Below are 26,767 nucleotides of genomic sequence, written 5' to 3'. Positions count from 1 at the left end.
ACGTCAGAGTTAGAACAGAAACACAGAAAGAGTCAGTCTCACTCTGAGGCATTTAGAATATATAATGCTCCCTAGTTACTTGTCAATTCTCTCAGAAAGTAGTAGTGTATATTGCTGCATCTGGGGCCAGGGTGTATAAAGCGGTGTGTGGCGCCCCCCTGTGGTGAACTTACACATTCTATCTCTCGGACGGTGAAGATGCGGCGCAGCACGAACATCTTCACAGGAACGGTGAGGATGAGGACGAAGGGGAACGCCAGGGACGCCGACGTCGACATGACCGCCCACAGCACCCCCAGGCACACCAGCTGGATGCAGGTGAACAGATGCATGCGCAGCGTTCGGACCTGCGGGAAACAGATTCATCATAAAACTAACAAAAGCATTTAGGAGACTCAAAAATAATGGATGTAAGGATCTGAAAATGTGATTTCATTCCTTTTAAAAATCCCACAAAATGGTGTTTGGTTGTTTTTGCTAGAAAAGTCCACGTGAATCTGATATCTTTCAACTATTTCACTTTTCGTTGGTTCTCATATTTTGAAAACTCCTTATAAATAACGCAAAAACATCCAAGTGACCACGAGCGTCTCACCTTGCGTATGTAGGTGTGGTCAGGATGATACTTTGGAGGCATCAGCAGCAGCATCATCCGCTCAGTGAGCTGGATGCCGTTGAGAGACATCACGCCCATGTAGAGGAAGATACCAAACAGGACGGCCAGGGGGATCTTACGCAACAGGTCAGCGATTACAATGGACATGCCTGGAGAGAAGGAGGTTAAAGATTTAAAAAAAAATCCAAACAGGAGTCAGGAGAAGCGATGAGATTTCACGGGACGCCACTCACCAACCATGATGGCGACCAGGAGCCCAGTGACCCTCTGCTCCTTCACCTCCTGGATGCGAGGCTTGTCTCCGGGGGCGACGGCCCGGCTCATGACCGTGAGGGCGTTGACGTGGGTCACCGAGCGCACGGTCGCCGCCGCCATCCACGGCAGGCCGAACAGAGCCGAGGCCCCGCCCAGCATCACGATGAGCAGCAGGTCCAGGTGGAAACCGGAGCCCTTCACCAGCATCCGCTCCTTCTTACTCACTATCAGGCTGCAGGAGGTCGGGAGGATTCGGGGTTTAGTATCGAGCGATAAATCAAAAGCTAACAGAATATTTTGTGGCCTGCAGGGAGACTCACGTGGTGATCTGCGTCTCCATGAAGATCAGGATGAAAACCAGCATGGCCGGCAAACAGCAGGCGAACATCATCCAGACGGGGAACAGACCTTCCGAGCCCAGAGGGTTGATGACCCAGCCGCGCTTTTCAGGACTCGTCACAGAGAGTCCGCGGGGGACACTCAGTTTCTGGAGAGAGGATGAAGATGAAGACGAGGATGATGAAGGTCTGTATTGAGACTTTTTTGGTACATTAATTCAAAGCTTCAGTAGTTTAAGTCTTACCTGTGTGTATGTGTCTTCTATGCTGTAATCCACCAGCACCATGATGAGGATGGCGATTGGAACCCCGAAATCTCCAATGATCCTGCGAAGCTAAACCCATAAAAAACACACTTGTATCCTTAATATACAATGATAAATACGGAGGTGAATATATTATAATTAATGCTGCATTAACGCCGTGTCTGAAAGGGATTTTAGCTCCTCACCCTTCCGGGAAAGAAAGCACTGTTCTTGAACTTGCGCAGGAAGAAGGCGATGAAGAAGGTCCCGGCCATGAGGACCAGGGAGAGCAGCGCCGTGTTGGGCTTCCCTTGGACGTTCTGCGACAGAGGCGAGGTGCTGTTGCTCAGAACCAGGCTGGTGTTCACCATCGAGGTGCTGTTGTCCAGGGAGCAGTACTTCAGCGGGTGCTCCTTGAAAATCTGAGGGTGTGAATCAGAGCACAAGATCGTTACTACAGGATACACACAAGCTGCATTACTCATGAATCACACTTTCTGGAAAAATAAAATTAGCCCAAAACCAAACGGCTTTCAAGTCGGTGCCATGAAACTACGGTAAAGCAAACCATCCAGAACCATAAGCCTGGATAATGGTTAAACTCTAAATCCATTTAACTTTCAGGGCCAATCACTCACAGCTGATTTCAGGTGCACTTGCTAGAAAAACAGACTAATTTCGACCCCGAGGTTTTGAATATCATCCAAAGATTAGTCTGTTCGGCTTAGTGTCAGCGTCATAATCTCCCAGCGTGCCAACAGAGAGCTTTTGTAAATCAGAAGTTGTTATTTCAAGTTCCGGACGTACCCTGCCGAGCTTGATGAAGGTCTCGCAGATGAAGATGAGGGAGATGAGGAAGGAGAAGATCTCCTGCGTGAAGCGGGACACGAAGCGGACCAGGAAGCTTCCTTCCAACGCCACCGTGAAGACCACGATGATGATGAGCCAGAACCCGATCCACACGCGGCCCGTTAGGTACTCGATTTGGTACGAATTGCAGAACTGTGAAAACATTAAACATTAGTGTTTAGAGAACCAGTCAGTCGTACAATAAAGAGACACGCTCTGTCAATTAGAGTTTTACAGGTGATGGTTGACCGAGTCAAGATCTTTAATTGTTTTAGAAAAATAAAAAACAGTTGAAACCAAGTTTTCAGGGGTTTTAAAAAAACATCTACACAAACAACACACTTGAAAGTTCCCTCAGCTCAAATTGTCGGAGTATGATATCTCTTTGTCGGGTGTTTGTAAGTTGATTAACTCTTTTGGACTTACACTAAAAAATGCCTCCTCAAAAACGAGCAGGGGTCCGGAGAAGCCCACCACCAGCAGCGGCTGAGCTCCGAGCAGGCAGAAGATCACTCCCTGGATGGAGGTCGACACGATCAGCTCAGAAACACCAATCAGGCCGTCCGTCTTCTCGCCTGCAAACAACACACACACGCAACACATCAGCAACACAATGGACACAAGCAGGGTGTTAAGTTTCACTCACAGACCTCTCACGGGAAAGCATGAAAGGGATTTGACGGTAGAGTTCACACTCACCCAGCAGGCCTCCGAACGTGATGGCCGGAGAGAGAGCAGCAAAGTAGATGAAGATAACCGCCGCCATGCACTGACTGTTGAGGGCGTCCTTGAAGTCGCTGACGTACTGCGGGTAGCGCCGCTTCACGTCGTGCACCAGGCCGCCGAACGGTAGTCCCGTGCGCTCTAACGGGTCGGCTGACTTCTTCAGAGGATCGAGCCGGGACTCTGTGGGGGGGGGGCGACAGGAGAGAGGACATTGTTAATCTATCGTAAGAAAGACAGTGACGCTCATGCTCCTGAAGCTTCTGATGTTTACCGTCTTCCTCCAGGCTGATGGGCTCTTTGAGCAGTTTGACCTCTTGCTCCGCCCTCTTGCGCAGCATCTCCCGCTGGAAGCCGGCGACCGAGCGCAGCAGCTCGTCTCCGCCCATGTCCGACGGCGGCAGCACGATGCTGCCGTCCAGGAAGTTGTTGATGGCGTTCAGCAGGTCCTGCCTCTCATCGGCCAGGTAGGCCACCTCGTGGAATTGCTGTACGATAATTCAAGTAATGTGTTTAGTTGTTTTTTATATATTTCTGTGTTCATGTGATCTGGGGTTTATCTGTATCCCTCGCTCACCTTGTCAGACATCAGCGTGGAGATGGAGCGTCCTATCTGGTGGTAGTCGATGCTCGTGGAGGGGGGGCCCAGCATCACAAACAGGAACCTGACAGGCACAGGGACCTCAAGGACGGACTCCAGCTCCACCGCCTCCAGCAGACGCACAAACGCCATGGTGGGCTGCTCCAGGAAGTCCACACTGCCTAGAAGACGGCGAGACATAGTAGTCAATGAAAGGTTAATAAGGAATGTCAGTGAGTTTGAGTTCAGGTGCCAAACGTCGTGTTAGTAACTCACCCACGAGGACGACTGTGGCCTCTGCGTTCTCAGGAATCTTCTCCAGCAGCTTCAGCTCATGTTTGGATTTGGACCGGTGCATCCCGTGCGGCAGGGACGACTCCTTCTGCTGAGGACAACCAGGACCGGGAGTCAGATCAGGAGAAAGACAAACATCAGCGATTGAGATAGTTGGGCCACCCCCGAGCTTTAGAATGACCTGTGACTCGTTCTTCTCGATGTCGATGCGCGTGTCCGTGTCCACCGCGGCGTGGACGGTGCCCATGAGCGGGTCGGTGACCGACGGCTCGGGCGGGTGGGCGTGGTTGGCACCGTGGTTGGCACTGTGGTGGGCACCGTGGTGGGCACCGTGGTGGTGGGCCAGGTTGGCGGCGGAGATGTTCCTGGGGAAGGCGCTGGTGTGGTGCTCCTTCTCGTCGCTCGGGTGACTAGGGGAGGGAGGGAGAGGCAGAGAGAGGGTGAGAGAGGGCGAGAGAGGGCGAGAGAGGGTGAGAGAGGGTGAGCAGGAGGAGGAGAGACAGAGAGAGGGTGAGAGAGGGCGAGCAGGAGGAAGAGAGGCAGCGACCAGGCGTGAAGCCACCGAGTAGCAGGAAGTGTGCAGCGGTTCGGAGAAGAGACTTTAACACACAAACTGTTTCACGAGTGTTTGGCCCTGTTATTATTCAAAGGGGCATAACTGCCGCCTCGGGGATTTAGACAAATAAAAGCATGTAAACCTTTTATTTTTAGAGACTGAAATCTGCAAATATGAGGCTTTTTTTCCGTTTTTTGCTGAAGAAGCGATTCATTGGTTACCAAACTAGTTACCTTTTCCTTTTTGTTGACTGACTAATAAGTTAATCAATAGGGACGGGAATCGGCAAGGACCTCCCGATACGATACATAGGTGGCGATACGATATGTATTGCGATTCAATATTACGAATTACGGATTTTTTTAAATACTGGACCATGGAAAAATGTTGAATCATACCTTAAAATACAACACAGTCAAATTCACTTAGAACTTTACAAGTTTTATTTCAAATATTAACATTAACTTAATGACTGACGGTCAGCCAATAGAGAAAATAAATAAAAATGTTCCCTATTATTGTATAGCCCCTGTCAACTACACACAAACTGACAGATTAAGAAATGTATGCCACCTAGGCTACTTTTAAAAAATAAATAAAAGCTAAATTAAATAGAATGAATAAAAGTTTACTTAAAATATAAACTTTGAAATAAACAAAAAGTAGGTTATTGTTGTTTGCATGTAGGCGATGCAAAGCTAGTGCTTGGGTATGTTTAGATTCTTGTGCAAAAACAAGAGCTGGTCAACATGCTCTGGGGTGATGTCGCTACCCCAATATATCCCCCCCGGTATAAACCAATAAATATGTTTTAAAAAAGAAATCGATTTGGGAGGCAGCATGGCGATTTATAATCGTCATTCACAAGAATCGCGCTTTGTAACTTTGGTTTTTCCCCCCCATCCCTTTTAATCAATGGATCGTTTCAGCTCCAAACCGATGTTACATGTCACCTGTGTTTGAGCAGCAGGGCCCTCAGGACGTTGGCTCGGTCGTCAGCTGTGATCTGATCAGTGATGATCATCTGCTCCACCACCTGATGTGCGATGCCAGGCAGGGTCTTCTGGTCCAGGCCCAGCAGCACAGCACCTGCAAACACACACAGACACACACACTGAGCTCTGTCTTCTACCAAATGACTCGTGCACACACTTGACTCGGTTTCTCCTTCTCACCGTGCGAGATGGTCTTTCTGAGCTCCAGCAAACTGCGGAAGGACAGAGAGGCCACGTGAGGTTTCCCCCAGCGGTCCGTCTCCTCCTCCACATCCTCCTCAAACTTGATCCAACGAGCCGTCTCCTTCCACTGCATCTCCTGGTTCTTGTCCATGGTCAGTTCGTTCAGCTCTACAAACACCTAGGGACGTCACACAGGAGCGAGTGAGACACACGGCACAGAACGGCTTTACGACCCAGACCAGACAACATGCATGATCAGTATGTGCACAAAATACACCACCTCATAGCAAAAGCACTGTTTAGTTTCTCGGTCGATAAAATCACACTTCAGGAGCAATGACTTCAGAGAAGCATTTTTGTATTTTAGCATCAAAAAACAGACTTCATGCTTAATGGGATTCTCCATGTTATTATTCCTTGATGTTCAATTTAAAAAAGGCAGACAAAAAGCCAATAATGTCCCTTAACTCTCAGCATCAAATATTAACTGAACACCATGCAGGTCAGTCACAGTCCGGAGTGGCAAAAAAATGTCCAAAAAAACGGCTGAAATCCCCTAATTTGCCGCCATGTGCCGTTAACCACCTGCTGCATGCCAGTGAAATCACGCTCACACGAGTCGGACTCTGGCCGGTCACCCAGCCTCACCTTCTGGTACCGAGCCATTCGACCGAAGGGCATCGTGAAGCCTTCTGGCCGCGAGACGCCGCGGTACAGAATCACCGGTGACGGCTGGAGGAGCGAGACGGTGCAGGAGACTCAGACTCAGACTCAGACTCAGACTCAGACTTAGACTTAGACTCAGACTCAGAGGATGGGACCCGCACCACGACACACATAGCTAATAGTCCCAGAGCGCACACACCTGACAGGGACCTATTGGGCTGCTTGGGGGTCAGAGTGTGTGTGTGTGTGTGTGTGTGTGTGTGTGTGTGTGTGTGTGTGTGTGTGTGTGTGTGTGTGTTAATAAAACATAGCTCTCTCTCTCTCTCTCTCAAGAGCTCCCAGTGTCTGGTTACTGAAGCTCCCCTCCCTCTCTCTCTCTCTCTCTCTCTCTCTCTGTCTCCCTCTCTCTTCTTCTTTCCGTGTGTGAAAGAAAAGAACTCATTCATTCATTTTTAATTGTCTCCATCCCTCCCTGTCCCATCCACACACAAAAAAAAAAGAAGAGAGGGCTGCACTAAATGTGACAGAGGAAAAGAGGAGGGGACAGTTCCCAGGATTAGAAGCAATTTACGGTTATATTTGAAGAAATTATAAAAGTCGGAAGGAGAAAATGAAGATTAAAACATATATTCTCCCACTCATCAAAATGAAGGTATATTAAAAGCCCCCCTCAGTATTTTTTCTGACCACCTGAAAAACAACGATTAATTGTTCTCACCTCTTGCTCTGGAAAACTGCGACAAATTCCCTTAAGATAATTTTTCGGGTATTTAAAAGACCAGATAATTAATTGAATTTGAAGCTATTTTCATCATCGTACATTTGGATCCTGATTAATTGATTCCATCCCGATGCTGTAGATTATAAATAAACCGAGTGACCCTCTTAAAAGACACTTTCCAAGTCTAGTTTTGTCAAAATGAACTTAAGCACAGATGTGGACCTGGGACCTACGCGGACATTAAATGATGCATGTACAGTGAAGCTGAAGAGGCTGTATGACGGGTGAGTAATGTTTCACCTCATGTGGGCTGTGGTCCGGCTTGCGGCTGCGGGGGGACGGCTCCTTGTGTTCTTTACTGGTGTGCACCACTTGTCCCTTGGCGCTCTTTCTGACCAGGTGTCTGCGCATGCCGGGGACATCTTCAAACCGATGACCTGGTGGAGAGAGAGGAAACAACGGGGTTGAGACTACACCCTTCAACAATTTAAAGACAGTTTAAAAAAGTTATTCCCAACACAAATCATAAACGTGACGTCCTGCACGTAGTTTGCTGTGTTCAGTGTGTTTCCTTCAGCCTGTGACCTGTGACCTTTCACCCTAAGTTCAGATCTCAGCCCAGGAACTCACACAGGGTGAGGCCACTTGTCTTTTGTCTCCCAGCAGAGAGTAGGGTTACTCATGGTGGCACCGGACTCTGAAAAGGAAGCTGAGAGAGACCCTGGGTGGCACAGGTCTGTCAGGTGTTACGATCTAAAACATTACACTCTGTAAATGAGCATGCAAATATAATTTCACGATATCGGACGAACGCAAAAGCTGAAAAGCAAGGATAGAAAATCTCCTGGTGAATACCGGTCGTCTTACCTTCGTCGGCGCTTGTAAATTCTATGTAACAAACAGTGACGCGTTTGAGGGTCTTCATCGATCTTCATCTATCCTCTCCTCTCTCTACCTGGACCTGCACAATCCTCAGCTCTTACTGAGAAGGTGCCTTGTCAAGTTGCTCCATGATGGGTTCACTGGAATGTGAGTCGAGTACAGGTGCAGTGAAATGGGGCCTGCCTGGCATGGAGCTCTTGAAGCAGAGGAGGCAGGACAGCGGTGGGCGTTGGGTTAGCGCTGGCACGGCCTTCTGTCTACGTGACCCACTCAAACCCGACTGTGGGACTTACGCTAAAGTTTTGACAAGATGGGGAAAGTAGTAATTTCTTGACCGGCGTCCGACCCCGAGGAGACTGAAGCTATCAGGAAGCATCAGCGAGCCGAGGTGTGAATTGGCTCAGGTTGAACAGAAAAGGGGAGGGACAGTGATCTAATAATTCCTATTGTTGAGCAGCAGCCAGAGACACAGACTTTCCCAGGATGATTTACGGTGTCGGGAAAGCAGATAAAAGAAGACACAAAGTAACTGGTGTCTTCTTTTGAAGACTGCACTTTTTATTACTAAGCCTCATAACGACCAAACACAACATCGAGCCAGTTCCTCAAACTACAGCGTCTCCATCCTACGTCTGAGGCAGTTTCACTATTCCGCTCGTTCTACTCCACTAATAATTAAATCTTATGAACTTGGATGCCGGTTTCTCAATTAGCTACCATGTTGGTTCGGGCCCGGGTCCAGGGGCCTCAGCTGACAGCAGGAACGGCTAATTTAATTATGCGAGCCTGTCTGCCACACTCTCTGATAAGCTGCTGCTGTCCGCTGAGGGGTCAGCTGCCTGACGTAAATCTCCCCGGCCCTGAACACGAGCCCCCGCTGGGCCGGGGGGCCGGGGGACGGCAGTGCAGTGGGGAGCAGACTGCAATGTGGAAGGGGGACTGGAGGTGGCCCCCCAGCACTCACACGGATATTTCTGGAGGAATCCAGACATCAACAGAGCCAGGACTTCATAACTGTTATTGTCTAACCACGTAACAATGAAGCTACAAATTATTTAAAGCCATTACTTATAACAAAATACTTTACAAAAACAATACGGAGAGCAGAAAGGATTATAGGATCATACTGCATCCTTCCAACAGGTTTCATCAGTAAAAATAGTCTTAGACAATTGGTCTGTACTCACTCTTGATGCCGTCCAGGTCGGCGGAGGCCAGCGTCTGCGCCTCGCTCTCGTCGGTGGGGATCCGCTCGTACTTGGCCTGCTCGGTGCCCGTCATGTTGCCCGTGCGCCGGCGGTCTTGCAGGTCGTAGCTGCGGCCGGTGGACGACTGCCGGGCCAGCGCTGCGTGTTCCGGTGCTCCTGACTGGGAGGGACTGGAAGTGTCCGATCTGTCCGGCCTACTGGAAAGAGAAGCAGAGAAACCAGGGTAGCTGATTTACTATTTTCCCCAAAACATCCCTTGTTTACAATTAGAAACTTCACAGGCAAATTGACTATTCATTTGCTTTGAACCACAAACACACCCTTTACTCCTGTTGTTATTCATAACTTTCAGCAATTAGCAAGTCAGCAGTAAAGTTAAAGGTCGCCTGTTGATCCAGATATTTCCCCCTTCTACTGATGCTCCTTCTACAACACACACGATTAAATACTCAACAAAACTCCACTAGAGCAGAATGAACTCACCGTCCTTTTCCTCCGGGATCACTTCTCTTTCAAGACGCTCGCTTTCCCTCAACTTTCCTACCCTGGTATAAAACTCCTCTGTGACTATGTCCCTCTCTCCGACGGACTGAGAACAAGCAGCGTGCCTGAGCAAATGCAGCTTTATCCCAGCTCAGATCTAAACCCTCACGAAGTGGAGAAGTAAATGTCATAGGTGGAGCCTGCGGCAGCTGAGGTGTTGTGTCCTCTGGAGCGAAAGGTGATATATGGGTCTCTGAGGAGAGGATTACTCTGGCCCATCAGATCAGGCCCAGCAGGCCCACTGGATGCCTGAGACATGGTAACGTACAGTGTGCTCCCCGCTGACCAAGACGACATTGTGTGCCTGAGCGCTCTAACCCAATCAGAACAGCTGTGAGAACACTTCGGCAACACGGAAAATAGGAACATTACACAATCGCTGCAGCAGGTAAAGTCTTAATATGAAGCCGAGCGTCTCTCACACAGCGTTTCTGTTTATTTACTGATTCAGAGAAGTGGACTCACTCTGTGGAAGTTCCTTCTTGTGGGTCTGCTCCGGCACCGGACTGTGGGACGATGTCCAGCGACCGGGCTGCTCGAGGGCTCTCTGGGCCCCGTGTGGATGAAGGGTCTTCATCGGAAACAAAGAACTGTGGAGGAGACGCAGAGTGTGAGAGCAGGAGATGGAACCAAAATGTGAACAGAGAAACGATAGTGGAGAATGTGTGGATCCTGTGAGGCCTTACGTAAAAACATTATCTTACCGTTATTAACCACTATTTAAAGTGCTGTGCATATAAAGTGACAAATATATCTAGACAGTGAAACTACGAATTAAAAACAAGAATAATACAATTAAAATTAAGTTGTTTGTCTAAAATACGATCCTATAAATCCTGTGATGGTTAAAACTACCTAGTTACACCGTGATCAGGTGAAATCTGGTCCTGTTACGGCCTTTTGATTCAGTGAAGTATCATAATAACCAAACACGAAACCCCCCGATGAATAATTCAGACTGTACTGAAATATTCATAGAGGAAAATATAGTAATGACACGACAGTGAGAAGACAATGGGCTGTTGTTCTCCATCACATTCCTGAACGGCCGTGTGATGGAATGAAGGCAAATGGGTGCAGATAAAAAACAGAGGCTTTACATTAACAGGGGTTCTACGTTTCTACGGAAACAAGATTTTAAACACAAGCAAGACACGAGTGTGGCTCAAACATTAGGGTGTTTTTATCGTCTAGTTTGGAAAACAGTTTCATTGTGACGTGTGTTTGCAGAACAACTAGGACACAGTGTGTAGATAAGTGTTTCAGTCCTAATATCTTGATAAGTGATAGATGATTCTTGCAATTGTGTGTTTAACGTTTCGTCAATTTGCCAAATGACAGATCTGCAGCCGTCATTGTTTTACACGTTACAGTTAACTGCTTATTTTAAGCTTTTTGATTGTTGGTCAGAGAAATGAACATTTTCTGAATCAAGAACTAAACCATCATTATAAGACTTGTATGAAGCCAAAGCATTACCTCCACATCTTTCCCTCTCTCGGAGTCAGATGTAGCAGAGCTTGGCTCCGCCCCCTCCTCCTCCTCGTCCTCTTCGTCCTCTCCCTCATCGATGGGGCCACTGCTGGAAGCGTGGCTGCTTTTGTGATCTTTGTCCTTCTTCCTCTTCTTGCCGCCCTTCTTCCTGCGTCCATCCGAGGGCAGTTTGGACAGAGGCCGGTGGATGTGGTGAGACGAGTGACGGTGGTCTGCCGGAGAAGATGGAGCGGAGACGAGACACAATGATTATAGCAGGTGCTTTTTTAAATGTAGAGCTTAGAGAGCATTAAAAGCGCAAACAGCAACTTTGATATGTGTGTGTGTGCTTACATTCAATGTCCTCGTCATGGTAGGGGTGGTGCTGCTCATCGGGTACGACAGAAGCCGGGGTGAGGATCTGCTGGAAGCGCTGGACGCCCAGAGCTTTGTTCAGGTCCCCATCGTCCTCTTCCACTGGGCGTGGAGTCCCCTGTCCTGACGAGGTAGAAGGAACCTCTGGCTGCAACACAAACAACAGAACAAATAAGTAAAAATCACCACATACCCATAACCTGCTTTCGAAACAGTATGGTGTGATTGCCTTTCCCTTAAACCGACACAAGAGGGCGTTGTGGTGCTGTGATCACACCAGAGTCAGTGCACCATATGAGGAGTCATCTAACTCATGCATTCTTGAAAATAAGCTTTAGATTAGAAACAATGGCCCCGAGCTTTAAACGGTTCCTTGATTTCCACGCGGTGGTGTGACAGGGATCATGTGAGTGTTAGAGATCTGTTTTCCTGCAGCAGGACGCGTCGCCCTGCTGTGCCCGGCTCCGCTGGTGGCTTGTTGTGATAAGGATTGTCTGGAGTGATAGGTGGAGTGGATCGACTCGGGCTGACGGAGTTGTGCTGCAGACTCCTCACCGGAGAGTCAATGTTGCTATGACAACGGCGCGGAGGCCTCGGGTCCCGCGGCGAGCCCAACCTGTGGAAAAACTCAGGGGCTTCACGTCCACTGATGCGCCCTCGGGTGGTTCTCAGGACAACCCGACGTATCTGCCATAGATTAGATTTTCCACAGAGCAGCAGGAGGTCACAGAAACCACCTGATGAAATATGAAATATCTCTCGTCCAACCTGCAGCTCCTGCTCCGTTCAGGGTCAAAGTCACACTTCAGAAACATAATGTTTCCAAAACTGCAGTGATAGAAAGCGAATAAACTTTTTTACATGCGATACAGTGACAAGTTATCATGTTTCACATTTAGTATTTTCACCAAAGGGAAATTTCCCCTTTGAACATATCAGATGTTTCATTATGAGTAGCTGTTGCTCGCCCAACGAGGCGGAGTGGGAGTTTTTCTTTCCTCTCGACCCACTCACTCGATTCCTGTGCTGTGTGCACATGGACTAAACTAACTGTTTATAATATAGTTGGACAAAGCTTCATCGAGACCAACTACAGCAGTAAAATGCTGCTTATATACTGATGCATCGGTATTAACAATCAAATAATTGGATACATGATAATATAACTTTCAAATAAAGGTTTTAAACATGTTTTGCTGATAAGGCTGCTACACTTGAGTAAACTTTTGATAGCAGAGGTTTTACTTTACTTTACTGTAGAGTAATTTAACTTTACGATATTGGCAACTTAACATAACTTAGGGTGTGACAAATTGTTACAAGAAGCATAGATAAAACTGGAACCAATACATTAATTCAAATTAACTCTTCCATTGACTTAAATTGCAAAAACAACAGCTGGAATCAAGTTTCATTCACCACTGGGTCATGTATGTTCCACTTTCAACACGTTAATCTCATCAAATCCATCAAGAAGAGAAAACGTGATCTGGTCTCACAACACTCACCAGATGTTCACGAATCAGGGAATGTCCGAAGTACGTGTGAAAACCCGACCCCCATGACCCACACGGCCGTGCGGCTTTTTACCCCGACCTGTTTTACATGCCACACACAGGTGACAGGAGGAGGAAACCCTGCACTGAGCTGCAGAGCTGCTCCGGAGTCAGAGTAGAGACGGGTCAGCCTGTTTGCTCAATATTTACCCAAGGTTCAATTCCTCATATGGCTATTTCTCTGACAAACCAACAAAGACATGGAAGAACAAACCTCAGAGACAATGCAGCGCTTTTTAGCCACAGATGACTCTCACACAGTTTCTTTAAATGGACTTCCTCATTTTAAAAAAAAGGCCTAAATGGAAAATAAACTGCTCATTTGGAAATAGATCAAACGATTTTGAACGAGAACCTTTCTCTGTCAATGAGTCTCAGCCTGCGTTCACATGACATCTCAATATTTAAGTGGACGAGCGAATCAAGAAGCTGAACAACACATCTCCTCACCAGGTGCCTATAAGACCACCGAGCACTGCTACACAATCCGGTGGTTTATTTTCACTGAGCTCTCATTCATATCATGGTTTCCCAGTGAATCCCTGGAGGTGGGAGAGATGCCTGAGGGATTCTCCAGGAGGTGAAGTCTCCACAGTCAGAACCATGGGCAGAAAACAAGCAGAGGAGAGCCGAGGGAAAACAGAACTGACCAGAGGAGGAAGGAACCTTTGAGTTTCGGCCAGGAGCTCCAGACACTTACCTCGCTCATGGCCCCGAGAGCTCGATCACAGTCGGTGGTTTTTGGAGGAAACAAGCTTCAGAGTCTCCACCATGACACTAACACTGAAGCTCTGACACCCAACGCCTCGATTAAGAAGTGCAGCGGGGGGAATATCCCTCTGCCTCTGCTTATCAGAGCCTTGTGATACCCTAATCTGAGTCCTATCGGCCAACCTGCCACCTTCACCAGCTCTTTGTGCCAGGGCAGAATAAACAAGACTGTCATTTCTCGCTTTGAGGACAAACGCGGCCTGAAAGGACTCGCCGTGTTTGAACAGCTCGGAACAAAAACCTCACGTTGACATTCATCTCCACATTTTAACTTTGCCCCATGAAGTCTAAATATTGACCGAGGTGCTTTCAGTCAATGCGCCTTCAAGGGCAATGTAAATGAACAGGTACTGAACACCTCACACTCCTCAAAGCTGAATTTATGATGGCTAATATTGACCGATGACATAATAAGAAACAGGCTGGAATGAAATTGGATTTTCCATGTTGTGTGAAAACCACCGACAACCAATTTCTACGTGACAAATGACTAAAACTAATATTTGAGCTGGATGGATTTGACTGGAGAGGAACATTTTTTAATTGCTAAACTATATTAAATCAAATAAAACAGCTCGTCGGTCTGCGTGCATGATGGGAGCTTTCCAACAGAGCATAATTCAATAACACACTTCAAGAGGCTAATTCACCACACTCATCCAATCGATGCATTAGATTATAAAAAAAAAATATTCGGCTTACTGTCATGCATTTACATTTTTAACCCTCACGATTTATGCAAAATATTGCGCTAAAAAATAAGCAGCTCAGGTAATGTCCTGTCTGCCTGAATAACAAATAAGACCTGAAAAGTCTCAGAGTCTGTGGTCTGTTGTCTGAGGATCACCGGCTGTAAAACAACTGTAGAGAAATACAGATAATGAAAAGTTCATCTTCTGAAGGAGCAAGTTTCTGTGTATGTGCCGTGTCAGCGTTTCCTCCCGGGGTGACGGCGAGCCGACGCTGCAGAGGAAGATTATCTGTGTCGTGAGGTCGTCTCCAATCCCACACAGTCAGCACTGGAGGGGACAGGGTGAGATAGGGCGGGAATGTTGCCGTGATCACGCCGTCGGACTGGGTGACTGATGAGCGGCTGCATTACTTCATATCTTAACACGAGTCTGCAAGCAGATCCCAGCGGCTCAGGGTTTCTGATTATGATGACACGCGACAGAGGTTTAACCCAGTTCTGTCCCACTTGTGCGTTACGCAAGCAGTGATGGTCACAAGTCCTCCCATTGCATCAGGATTTCTACTATTTGCTCAGCTAAAAATAAAATAAAATCAACAGAGCATTTGCCTGAGATACTGTTTTCTCCCCTTTTATCTCAGCTGAAGATGTGATAATATAATTGAGTCAGAAGATTCTGCAGAGACGACCACATGCACGTCACAGGAAGTACATGAGGTTGTGTGATAGAGACGAGGGGGGGTGTGAACCTACTGATCCTCAATGAGTCACTGATACACTTGTACCATAAATAGAAAGAGATATGATGATGGTGATACACCGTGACAAAGCAGAGTCCCAAACCTAATCCGTTCAGTTGTTTTTGTGTAATCTTGCTTAACAAACAATCATTTAAACCAAGCAACAAATGGAAAGGTAAATAAAGCCCCACCTCTACGAAACCACATTTAGATCAGGATATTGATTTATATTTGGATCCGCACCAAATTTAAACACACATTGATTTCAGTCCTGTTTTTTTTCATCCAGATCCATTAATTATTATCTTGGAAAATCGCTGAAAATGTCAAAAAGCACCTAATCTTGCAATGCCAAAGAAAAAACAGATTAAAAAAGTTATTTCCTGGCCCATGTTCCACCCTTTCACCAAGTTTCCTGCATATCGATTCTGTGGTTTTTGCGTAATCCTGCTGACGGAGGAGAACAGGTTTCCTGAATTGTGTGAATTTAGAGAAGTTGAGAACAAATCACATTTCCCTTTGTGTTGCTCTTATAATGACGAGTTAAGAAAATCTATATTACATGAACAAATGTTCTGGTGCACGGATGATAGCAGATAGTAATGGTTGTTTAATTTTAATGTTTACACATTGGCTTTATCTTGGGGGAAATCATCAGGATGGTTTATTTGTCTGTTATTGTTATTTATGCAACTCTGGTTTCTGATTTCTATCTTTTTTCTGTTCTCATTCTAAATAATTGTGTTTCTAGGCTGGGCACAGAATGTGCATAACACAATTATAAATATCACTCCAAATCAATGTTTGTTCAATCTGTATTAAAACAAGCAAAACAGAGTTACTGGCAGCTCGTCACTTTACAAAAATCTGAAGTTCATCTGTTATGTTTCCTGAGATTATGTGAATATGTCACCACATGGTTAAAAATGGCCATCGCAGGTAAACGTGTTCTTTTCTCCAGTCGAGAAATATTTCGTAATCCACCTGCATGCGGACATTAGAGGGGGGGGGGGACTAATTAGTGACACATTAAGTTAACTGTGTTTGGTTGTAATTATAACCTTGGCTTACTAATAACTGAAAGTCGTTCAGCTGTTGACAAAGCAGAGACACCGGAGAGGATCGAGCAACTGGACTGAACGTTAACCAGCGTCAGAGTTTGTGCTGAGGTTAAATTCACCTGAAGAAGCAAAGTCAGGATACACATCGGCTCGGGTAAAAAAAACGTCTATTTGCACTATTCAGGAGAATGTATAACGACTGGCCGGGGATGATAAGAGCGAAACTGAATGTCACACGCACAAACAGAAAGCCGGCCATGCTTTGGACTCACACGTCATGTGGAGTCCTCTACGCTGCAACTGAACAAACTCACCTTCAACGCATAGAGATAATCCATCAAACACACAGGAGCAGAGCTGCAGCTTGGAGCACAGATAGAAAACTAGACTGTTTTAGATTTACTGCTTTCAAGAGCAAAAGCTAGAAGTGCTGCAGCCTCTTCTCTGGAAACCGTTTCCCACTTCAGTTCCCCCGCGTCACATGACGTAGGGAGAAGACGTTACTCCGTTTCACAATGATAGCCACTTGAAAAAAATCTAAACAGGATTGTCTGAACTCTCCCCGGCCACGCACACAGACGCACATTGTTAAGGAGATAATAATTAACTTGGTGCAGTTGGAGGCGAGAGGAACAGCCAATAACTGCGAGGCCAGTGTCACAGAGCAAACATGTTTTTATCTTTACTGAGCTTCTTGAACTCCGGGCTTCCTGCTGGAGAGTCTCATTAAGCCGAGTCACACTCTCGTCCACTGTGTCTCCGCACGTTGTTTGTCTTTCCCGGCTATAATTAGATATACAGACATGCAGATTATGAACAGGCCTGAAAGAACATCCCTGAGAGAGTCATTCAACACCTTCACTGTGAAAAATTAGAAGTTCAAGGTCGACTAAGTTGCTTGGGGGTGTTGTACTATATTCTGCATAAGGATGGGCCGTGCTGACCTTTACAGCATCTAACACTGTTTTTTATGTGTCGTGAATCACACTTAATGTTTTAATTTTTAATTTCTAAACTTGCTCCTAACACTTTCCATTATAAGGCTAGGACATGTCAAAAAAGAACCCATTGAGCTTTGGCGTGGATCTGGACAAATGGGTTTGTCACCAATTTCCCTGGGAAATATTCATAGATCCTGATGAATGAAACAGGTAGAAATCGATCAGGGGACTGTGGACGTGCTCTGCTGACTGCCATTCTTGTTTCAAAATGAAAACAGGAGGAAGTAAAGGGTAGTAAATAGCCCCATTCATAAAGAGAGTGTGTCATTCTGTGTTAAAAGGGCAAAACAACTCGTTAGACACAGTTAAATCAATGACCCGTCTGTCTTTCTGCACATCCGTCATGGGTCCGCAGTCATGGATCCACTTCCACCTCCGACATACTCTGCATTCTCTGCCTTGACAGCCGGGGTACGATTACAAACTTGAACAACACACATGTTGTCCGGCAACCGAGCCACTTCCAGACTCCGGAGCAGGTAGTGTGTGTGTACGCTGTCCTGGACAGTTGGAAAAGGAAGCAGCTGAGAGAACACTGACAAAAAGTGCTACGCTAAGAGAAAGCTCACGTTTCCACGAATTGGGTCAGAGGGAAGAGAAGAACAATGCTGATGCTGCCGAGTGAAAACCGTGAAGAGGACGATTCAATTAGAAAATGTACTGTCACTTTATCGTCTCTCCAAGAAGCCTCTATCACTCTATATCTCATTCAGCCAACAGCACAGAGACTGATCATCCAGGCCTGATGGTCGACAGTGCAGAGATACAGGAAAATGCTGAACTCAAGTCAGAAAGCATGAGGTTTGAGGTGGTGTATCAGAAAGGAAAACACAATAATCCTTATTATTCCTGGAATAAAATAAGCAATGAATGGAATTCATTAAACACTGTAAACTGATGATATCTTTGCAAAATCAAACTATCCGTGTGTGGATTCTTCCTTTAAGCTTTCGATATTTTCTGCCTCAGCATCTTAATGATCCGGGGATAAACTGCTTGGGGAGATCTTGAGTGGAGGAATGCTGCTTTCCCTTGGCCGCTGACCAGCTGCCCCCCCCTGGGCTTTGCCAGCCATGTTTACTATATCATCATCAATCCCACCACGCAGCCGTGCAATTATGTTTTTCATTACCGTGCGCCAGTATTACTTTAGTGTTTCCAACCTCTGGCAGCCCGTCAAGTTAAAGAGAAGAGGAGGGAAACTGCGTTAGTTGTGGGACGGCTCACTTTCTCCCGTGCTCTAATGAAAAGGGATAATTCAACTCTCTGTGCAGATCTGAAACGTTTTTGGAGCTATTTTTAACATTTTTTTATTGTTGCTGTCATAAGTGCATCAGGGGCCTGGCTCCGAGATGCGACTAGATTTGTACGTACATAACCTCGGAGGGATCGGCGTATCCAAAATACACACCGCGATGCCAGAGAGCACGGATAGAGCTGATGCAGCGTAAATGTTTTGCAGAATGGGAACCACAGTAAAGTCAGGTTTGGAGCTGACGACCCATCGTCTCTTACATGAAACGATCACAATCTAACCGAACCTGGTTGGTCACCGAGTCGGGCTCAAGCGTTTCATTGTGTGGTTGATAGCGGTGCCGTGACTGGAGAGACTGAGGCCTGGACTTACACTTTGAATGACCGCGGCCACGGCATCTGTGATCTGGTCGGAGGTGCCGGGGTTGGGTTTGCTCATGGCTCAGCAGTGGAGTTGCTGCTGGAGAGGATCTGGAAAGCTGGTGTGGATCAGCGCGGCTTTAGCCCTTCTCTTTCTCACTGGGACTCAGACAGCTTTTGGGCAGCATAACCTGGAGACAGACACAGATCCGGGAGTTAGCTCACATGAAGCCGGAGATTCACAAGTTACAGGCAGAGCAATATAGCTGTGGGCAGGTAATCTCTGAATATGAAGCGTGACCAAGAAATAAAAGGTAGGCTGTATAGTATATTACAGGACATTGGATTTTAAATTAAAATAATATATTTGAGGTTTAAGGTCTGAGTTTGGGCTCACAGGATGTTCACATTCATATCTGGTAAACAATGTATGACCTTAAGCCTCTTTTACACCACAACCTTCAATTTTAGGACATTGCAGCAGGAGTATGATCGTAAACACACATGGATAAGATTTTAAGGCAAAGACATTGGACTGTTTTTGACGGTTAATCTCACGGCAAATATATCCTGGAACAAGCGAGAAGGGAAAATTGGTGCAGAGCAGGTCAGAGTATGGAATGGAAATATACCAAGTGTGTTACTGTCAATGGATGATACACTTCATAAGGATACGTGATGAAATATGAAATATAAAGTGTTGTATTGTGCAAATTGAGCCCTTAAATTATACCCAGACTATGAGATTTCACCCATGAGATTATAGACATTTGTTGCAATAACAGTAAGTTTTGATGTAGTTGTGGCACTGGAGGAAAAGTGAGTTATTACAGTTCATCCTCTAGGACAGTGGTTCCCAAACTAGGGGTCAGGACCCCCTGGGAAATAAATATGTTTCTGGATAATGGGGGGTTGCACATCTGTGGTGGTGCAGTTATTTTTGGGGGTCAGGGGATGAGAAGTTTGGGAACCTCTGGTCCAAGTAATGTGGATGTCTGTACAAAATGTCATGGCAATCTATCAACTTGTTAAATAAACACATTTCAGTCTTAAACAAAGCGTATTGACCAACAAACATCTGCTTCCCTGGAGCTTTCTTCACTTCTTCACATGGATACAAAGAACTGACTGCAGTTTATCTGAAGTGGTTGTAGGCTTCTAAACAAGTTAGACATCTTGAACCTGAGTCAGTTTTTGCATGTCACAGCCAGTGGGTTGAAATGCAAATCCGAGCTAAACACACGTCACTGTCCCGACACTGTGACTCGCAATCATCTAAGAAGTAATCAACAGTTTGAGGATTTCCTGGAAGGCCCTCAAGTACCTTCAAACCGGGATCCCACTTCACAAACACTAATGACTTCAGCTAAATGTCAGATCTGTGATGTGGTGGAAAAACTTTCAGACGGTTGCATTATGCTTGAGACATAACAGCAGCAGCGGCCGAGGAGGTACAGGCTTTTATAAACAGTGACCCTCCCGTGTTTTGTCACTGTGTGAGTTACGATCTGAGGCTCTGCAGAACTTCCCCACCGCCATTCAAGGTCATTAACCATTACTCTGATAAGAGCCAGATAACACCGTGCTACTGTGTAGAGGAACCTTTGATAAGCAGAACAGCACGCGCCTCAGCTAACCTCCACCTCTGTCATTCCACAGTGTCCGTTATACAACTGCTCTGCAGGAAGATAGATAATCATCACTCAGGCAGCCGGAGAAACTCGGCCAGAGACAGATAAGAAGTTAATGGAAATACTACAAGTCGACAATAACGTACAGAAGTAATGAGTTGAATTCAGAGATTTAGACGATAGAGGGTCCCACCCCCAAGCCAATCAGATGATGCCATGTCATGGCTGTCAACTCAGCCATGTTTGTCATTTATGAATCTAATTATGATCTTTTATTATAATATATAAACCCTAGACTGCCTCCTTGTTAAATTGGACATTCAAATAAAAACACTTGCTCTTTTACATTGATGTCATACTCTTCCGCAACATAACTAGTTGATATTGATAAAATAACTGTTGATATAATTGAGATTCATTGTTGAGTTTCTATAAGATTTGCATGAATGAGTAAAAGTAGTCGTAGTAAAACAATCCAAATTGTAGAGGAGGATGTTTTGCTAAACACAATATTAATAAACATATTGAGGCAAACAAGAAAAGAAACTTGTTTCACAGTTATTCTGATAACTACTTCTGGAAAACTGCCCTGAAATGAGTCACATCCAGTAACATTAACGACAGAGCGCTGGTTCCCCTTCAGCCTCACAGCAGAGGAGAGCCCTCTGGGTTCACTTTCAAGAGTCACAGTTAGAAATCAGCCTCCCTGGCCGCAACTATCAAAGAAACGATAAGCTTCCCTGATGCCTGAGCACAATCAAATCAACGACCTTGCCCACAGCGAGGGACTTCTATGTACGTTACACTAAAGTACAATCACTGACGAGAGATGTGGGAGCATGACGGAGCCGGACAGAGTGAACTTGTATTCAGACGAGGATTGAACAAAGACATCACCTTCCTCACTCCTCAGGGACCCGAAACTGAGAGTACACCGCACACCGTTCTGGCACCGCTCGACGTTTGCTCTGCCAAACCACTTATCAATGCACCAATTGTTAATTACAAACCATCAGCTGTTCCCGTGCGACACAACAACGTCAACTGGTTGGGGACATTGCAATCCGTGCATTGATTTTGATACAGGAGACCAGTACATTAGCTTGGCGTGCTCGCAGATTACTTTCTCAGTAAACCTAGACCCCGGCTCCGTGGAAGAGGCTGGGCTGGCTACACAGGGATAAAGTTACAGAACCCTGGGATCCTGGGCAGAAACCATGGGAACCAGCTTATCTACCTCCGGGCATGTCTGTAATAATACCGTTAGGATAACAATAATGATCAGAAGAAAACAATAATACCAACCGCAATCGCCCGAGTAGGCTCGTACATTTAAAAACATGAAAGGAACAATCAGAGGGCTGCATAAGAAGGAACTGATTGTTCCTTGTGTAATATCTGAATTGCCCAAAAGGACGTGGACGAGTGCTGACGCTGCATGAGGAAGTGAGGACGAGACGCTCAGTGTTTCTCCTGGAAGAAGTTCATCATGTCTTCCAGGAGTCATCGCAGTGCAGACACCTCGCAGACTTTTCCTCAAGGAAGACGAGGTGTGTGTGGCATGTATTTTTCCTCCAGACTTCAAAACCTTTCCATGCTAGATTTAGTCACATCCCCAAATTGTGCACACACAAGCGTTTGGGAAAACTATCCTTCTGGGAGGAAGTAAGTATGAAAACAGGAAGAAGGCAACAGCTACACACGGAGCCTTGTCACAAGCAGCTATAATCCTTTAAAAATGGAAACATGGTTGTCTTTCTAGTATCTATAATTTCAGACATTGGAAAGAGTTAACTGAAAGACACGTGAAACATTGACCTGGATCTATATACCTGAGCTAACCAGCTAACCCTTAATGTCTTCCCTGGGGCATTATAGGTTTACTCAATGTGTGACAGCCTAACGAGCTGAGCTGTCATTGTCATCTGTCCCTGGGACAGACAGAGAGGACAGGAAGATCACAGCACACAGAACACAGAACACAGCCAGTTCAAGTGTGTGAAGAGGCTGCTTGGTGGCAAAGAAATAAGTAAACAAGTAAATCTTATAATAAGAACCAAGGAGATTAACACTCCTCCGTTTATATTAATCCTATTTGACTGATTTAACAGCTGACAGTGTGTAACCAGCTGTTAATAGCTTCTGCAGTAACAGGGCAGTGGTTCACTATCTACAGGCCGATCATATAAAGTCTAAGTTCAGCTGAATGTCACCGAAATGTTGACATATGGGTCATATCTCGAGACATTAGATGAGGTCAGATAAGAGGTTAGGCTTTTTTTGTCATTATTGCAGATCTGTCATACACACTTATGGTGACTTATTTGTCCCAGAGCTAAAGAATAGATCTCTTTGGTTTCTGGATTATTGTTAAAAGTGTCCTCGTTGAATCATCAGGAATTAGCCTGGCATCATAATCATAGTCTGTTTTCTCACAGCAGCATTGGGAAGTGATGAGTTGGCAAAAAAATCCCCACTGAACATCCTACAAAAGGTTAAATATGACCAGACGCTGTCAGATTTGTTTGAATCTAAGTCAAGACCTGTGAGTTAGAAAGGTTCTTGATGGTCTTTCATGTGACCTTTTGGGTTGAAAATAGAGAAAAGGTTCTCAATTCCTCCTCATGAGTAGATTAACGTAATGGAGTGAGAGAGTCATTCCACTGGACGGAGTTCAAGAGCAAACACAAGCCCGCATGCGACCGAAACCAGTGATCGGCCTGGACGCTCGAACCAAGGCCCGGCTTCAGGCGCCAGCTCGGCTTGTGTACGTTCAGCCACAGACTGAACACTTGTCTGCAAAATCTATCAGAGAGGCGTAATTAAAGATCAGTTCAGTCAAATATACAAACTGACACTAAAAATGTCTCTGCGGAAACGGAAGATTGACGTTCAGACCTCGGACACGCGGGCCTGGAGGACGACAACAGAGGGTTCCTTTAGAGAACTGGGTTTCAAAATAAGAGCTTTTGTTGAGCGGACAATGCATTATTCAAGAGAGTGAAAACAAGTGATTGTGTAGTTGTGATAATCCCAAGTGACGTGGAGATAATTTGTGGTCTTTTTATCTCACACAGTGACAAACAGGAACATCCTGAACGCTGCTGGAACTTCCCAGTAATAAACGCTTTTATCATTTGTGTTAGATATACGCAGAAGATTAAAAAAAAGAATAAGAGCTCAGTGTTTTGATGTCGCAATAATTCATCAATCACAGCTATCAATTCCACAAACACTGAATTTCAAGCCACTCATTTCTGATTTATAAAAGTGGAAAAGCATCTTTTGCCTTCTAAAACTCAAGTGGTACATTTGGAGAGCTTCTCTGCTGTGCAACCTGTTGAACTTGATTTGTTTACAGCCGCTGTCGCTTCACATCATCATCATCATCATCATCATCATCATCACGGCCCGAGCCTGATTCAGCTCAACTCCTCAATCAGGTCGATTGTTAGAAAGAATGACACTAACAGGAAGAGTTCTGTTAAGTTTGATTTGACCGGACAAACAGCAAATTAACGACCGACATAACATGAACAATGGATTAAATTGACCATAACTGCACAGAAAATCAACAAAGTGACCAAGAAGATCAATTGAAAGCATGACAAGTGGGTAAGAAACATAAGAAACAAGTCCACGACTGTACCATACCTTTGTGTGCTTACTGCAGAGAAGCCACCGCAGACATTGTAGTGCAATTCTGAACTCTGCTGTGAAGAGCGACCCGGTGCTGGTCAGAGTGCAGGACGAAAAACAAACAGAGGGAGAGAGGAAAGAGATAGGGAGACAAAAGAGGCGAGAGTCAGAGATGTGGCGTCCAGCCCCTCGTCGAGCTGAGTGCTGCCTCAGACCAACAAGCACCAACTGATAACAGCAGCCTTCCTCCTCAGGATTATGTTTCCTCCTCCAGCCTGCTGACAAGCAACCATGTGACTCCAGGGCCCATTCAGCACTGAGTCAGAGGAGGCTGGTGCTCAGACGCACACACGCACACTTGTTGAAAATCAATCACAAAGATTGTTATCAATCTCTCACGTCTTTGTTGTGCTTTTTATCTCTCAGAAGAAATCAGTGTCTACTTGCAGCTCCTCATCAGTTTCTACCTCTTTTCACTTTATCGGAATATTTACCTGCAATTTTGCACAAAAAAAATCTAGGATCAGGGCTAAAATAATAAAAAAAGCTACTTTGCAAAGAAATTGTTGGACAATTTAAGATTATGGCCTGATGATGGTGCTAGAGAGAAAATGTTATTAAAGCTTTTCATGAGGTGAACGTTTTCCTATTTCATTGCAATTCCAATCAATCAATTAGTGTTCGAGAGATTTCTTTCAAAACCACAAATCTGAGTCTCTTAGAGATCGTTAAATCTATCATGGGGACCTTGAGTGGACACGTTCATGTGGACTGGACACCAGTATTATAATACTCTGAAAATCATATTTGAAATAAGAAATAATCAAGAGTTTTCACAGCACTCAACAGTTATAAACTTCCCCTGGGTTCGGGTCTAACATCGGACGTATGATGTAGTGAATGTAATTTTGACGTGCGTCATAATCTGACTCCGGCTCTATGATATGTAAACAGGAATCTGAATGGGACACTCGACTAGCAAATAATCAAAATAGGGTCTTAGTCAGAATAAGATCAACAGTCAGAATATTTCCATGTAAACATAGACAATGTCTGTTTTGTGCCAATTTGCAATAAGATGTGAAGATATTGTCTAAGTGGTGGACTGGCCCACAGACCTGGAGACACGGTGCTGTCACGGCTGAGCATGCATCAAGTATGTACGGTCCTTCAAATCACATGAGGATTACATGTGTGGAAATACCGTATCTATTCTAAAACTGACTATTTTAGTCCACGGCAGTGACAGAAAGTTCCTGTTGCGACACAGACAGTGATCAACGGCTGAATAAGGATTGCCACAAAAGCCTGGTTCACCACCACATTCAAGCAAATGATCATTTAGGGTAAAACAAACTGCAGGACAGCGAGTGAGTCATTAGGAAGTTGAACATTGGGCAACTTTACTTCTCATGAAGGGCATTGCAACTTGCCCCCAGGTTCTTCGCACCAACATGTTTATAAAGCTGCAGAGGATGTTTATTCATTTGTGAATATGTCTCCTCTGGTCATGAAATGAGCAGTAAAGCAATAACGTGTTACCAAATATGTCTTTAATTATTAATCGGTAATGACTTTCAGTATAAGTGTGGATGCAGAAATGTCGACACACTGTATCCTTAGGTAATTCAGAATAACGTCCATCAGGTTTGAATATTTTCATCTAGAATATGAGCCTGTTCTGGTAGAATATCGGTTTTGGTGTAAGTTTAGGGAATTTGTTCACACCGGGATGCCGCAGGTTCTTAAGGGTGTTTGGCTTTGGAAAAAACAACTTGTCATATACTGGAGGAATCAACACAATTACACAATTAATCCCACCCAAAGTCATGAAAGCCGCTGGAATAATTGTGTTTTGCAGCGAACAAAGAGCAGTCCTGTGTTCTAAACAAGTTGCTTACCCGTTCGCCAAAAAAAGTGCTGCATTCCACATCAGCTTACATGAGCCTTAGGGCTAAAGAAATACCCAACCCCCGGGGGAGTGTGTGTTTGTGTGTGTGCATGTGCATATGTGTGCGATATAATTGTTTGTCCCCAGGGTTGTGGCCTCAGTGTGGAGTCACATGCATGTCTTGCGGGGGGAAAGAAACACAGTCAAGTCAAGGCCACAAGCAGCTACAGTGGAAGTCCACTTCAAAGTCTGGGGCTTTCCTCAATCCCAGCAGTGGGCTGATAATAGCATCGTCTGCTGTGGTCGACTGTATTACGAGTTGTGACTTCATGCAGCTTTGTCTCGACCACGAGCATTAGACGATACACTCACTTCACAACACTTAACCTGCACAGAGAAGAGACACTGGCTTCACCCGTACGCTGCTTTGCACAATTTGACGGCTTTTAACATTTCTTTGGCTCAACGTGGTGAAACGCAGAAATCGAGAAGATTCTCGTGTAAATTGCAAAACAACTTCTTCTGCTGAAAGATGTCAAAAGAAAAAAAACAAACGTGAAACAAAATTCTTTTTCTACACAATAACATCCCATGCTCAGTTTTCAAGCCATTATCTCAAACGTTAACACAACTTGGGCAAATTCTCTCTCCAGCTTCCTGTTATTCTTCT

At 45.5% G+C, this 26,767-nt stretch overlaps 1 protein-coding gene across 7 annotated transcripts in view; it reads right to left on the bottom strand.

Moving 5' to 3' along the window:
* Positions 1–26,767, bottom strand: part of slc4a2b (solute carrier family 4 member 2b) — a 33,259-nt gene that overhangs the window by 2,140 nt on the left and 4,352 nt on the right. Inside the window, exons 1-22 of one of the 7 annotated variants that reach the window (XM_061093427.1) lie at positions 24,222–24,393; positions 18,950–19,127; positions 11,482–11,650; positions 11,134–11,360; positions 10,120–10,244; positions 9,091–9,308; positions 7,322–7,458; positions 5,632–5,812; positions 5,410–5,545; positions 4,082–4,310; positions 3,883–3,991; positions 3,604–3,788; positions 3,301–3,514; positions 3,003–3,209; positions 2,730–2,878; positions 2,262–2,456; positions 1,661–1,876; positions 1,455–1,544; positions 1,192–1,358; positions 850–1,103; positions 596–765; positions 174–347 (exon numbers count right to left, since the gene is read on the bottom strand). In XM_061093427.1, coding sequence (XP_060949410.1) covers positions 174–347; positions 596–765; positions 850–1,103; positions 1,192–1,358; positions 1,455–1,544; positions 1,661–1,876; positions 2,262–2,456; positions 2,730–2,878; positions 3,003–3,209; positions 3,301–3,514; positions 3,604–3,788; positions 3,883–3,991; positions 4,082–4,310; positions 5,410–5,545; positions 5,632–5,812; positions 7,322–7,458; positions 9,091–9,308; positions 10,120–10,244; positions 11,134–11,360; positions 11,482–11,650; positions 18,950–19,015 — 3,618 coding nt within the window. In that variant the 5' untranslated portion in view covers positions 19,016–19,127; positions 24,222–24,393. Of the gene's footprint in view, positions 1–173; positions 348–595; positions 766–849; positions 1,104–1,191; positions 1,359–1,454; positions 1,545–1,660; positions 1,877–2,261; positions 2,457–2,729; positions 2,879–3,002; positions 3,210–3,300; positions 3,515–3,603; positions 3,789–3,882; positions 4,311–5,409; positions 5,546–5,631; positions 5,813–7,321; positions 7,459–9,090; positions 9,309–10,119; positions 10,245–11,133; positions 11,361–11,481; positions 11,651–13,758; positions 14,345–16,635; positions 16,752–18,949; positions 19,128–24,221; positions 24,394–26,767 lie in introns of those variants that run through there. The other 6 variants (XM_061093429.1, XM_061093430.1, XM_061093425.1 and 3 more) reach the window with 6 other exon arrangements.

Source organism: Limanda limanda, chromosome 20 (assembly GCF_963576545.1).
Source record: "Limanda limanda chromosome 20, fLimLim1.1, whole genome shotgun sequence".
Classification (NCBI taxonomy): Eukaryota; Metazoa; Chordata; class Actinopteri; order Pleuronectiformes; family Pleuronectidae; genus Limanda; species Limanda limanda.
Note: the sequence above shows the minus strand (reverse complement) of the source record. Positions and strands in the feature narration are given on the sequence as shown.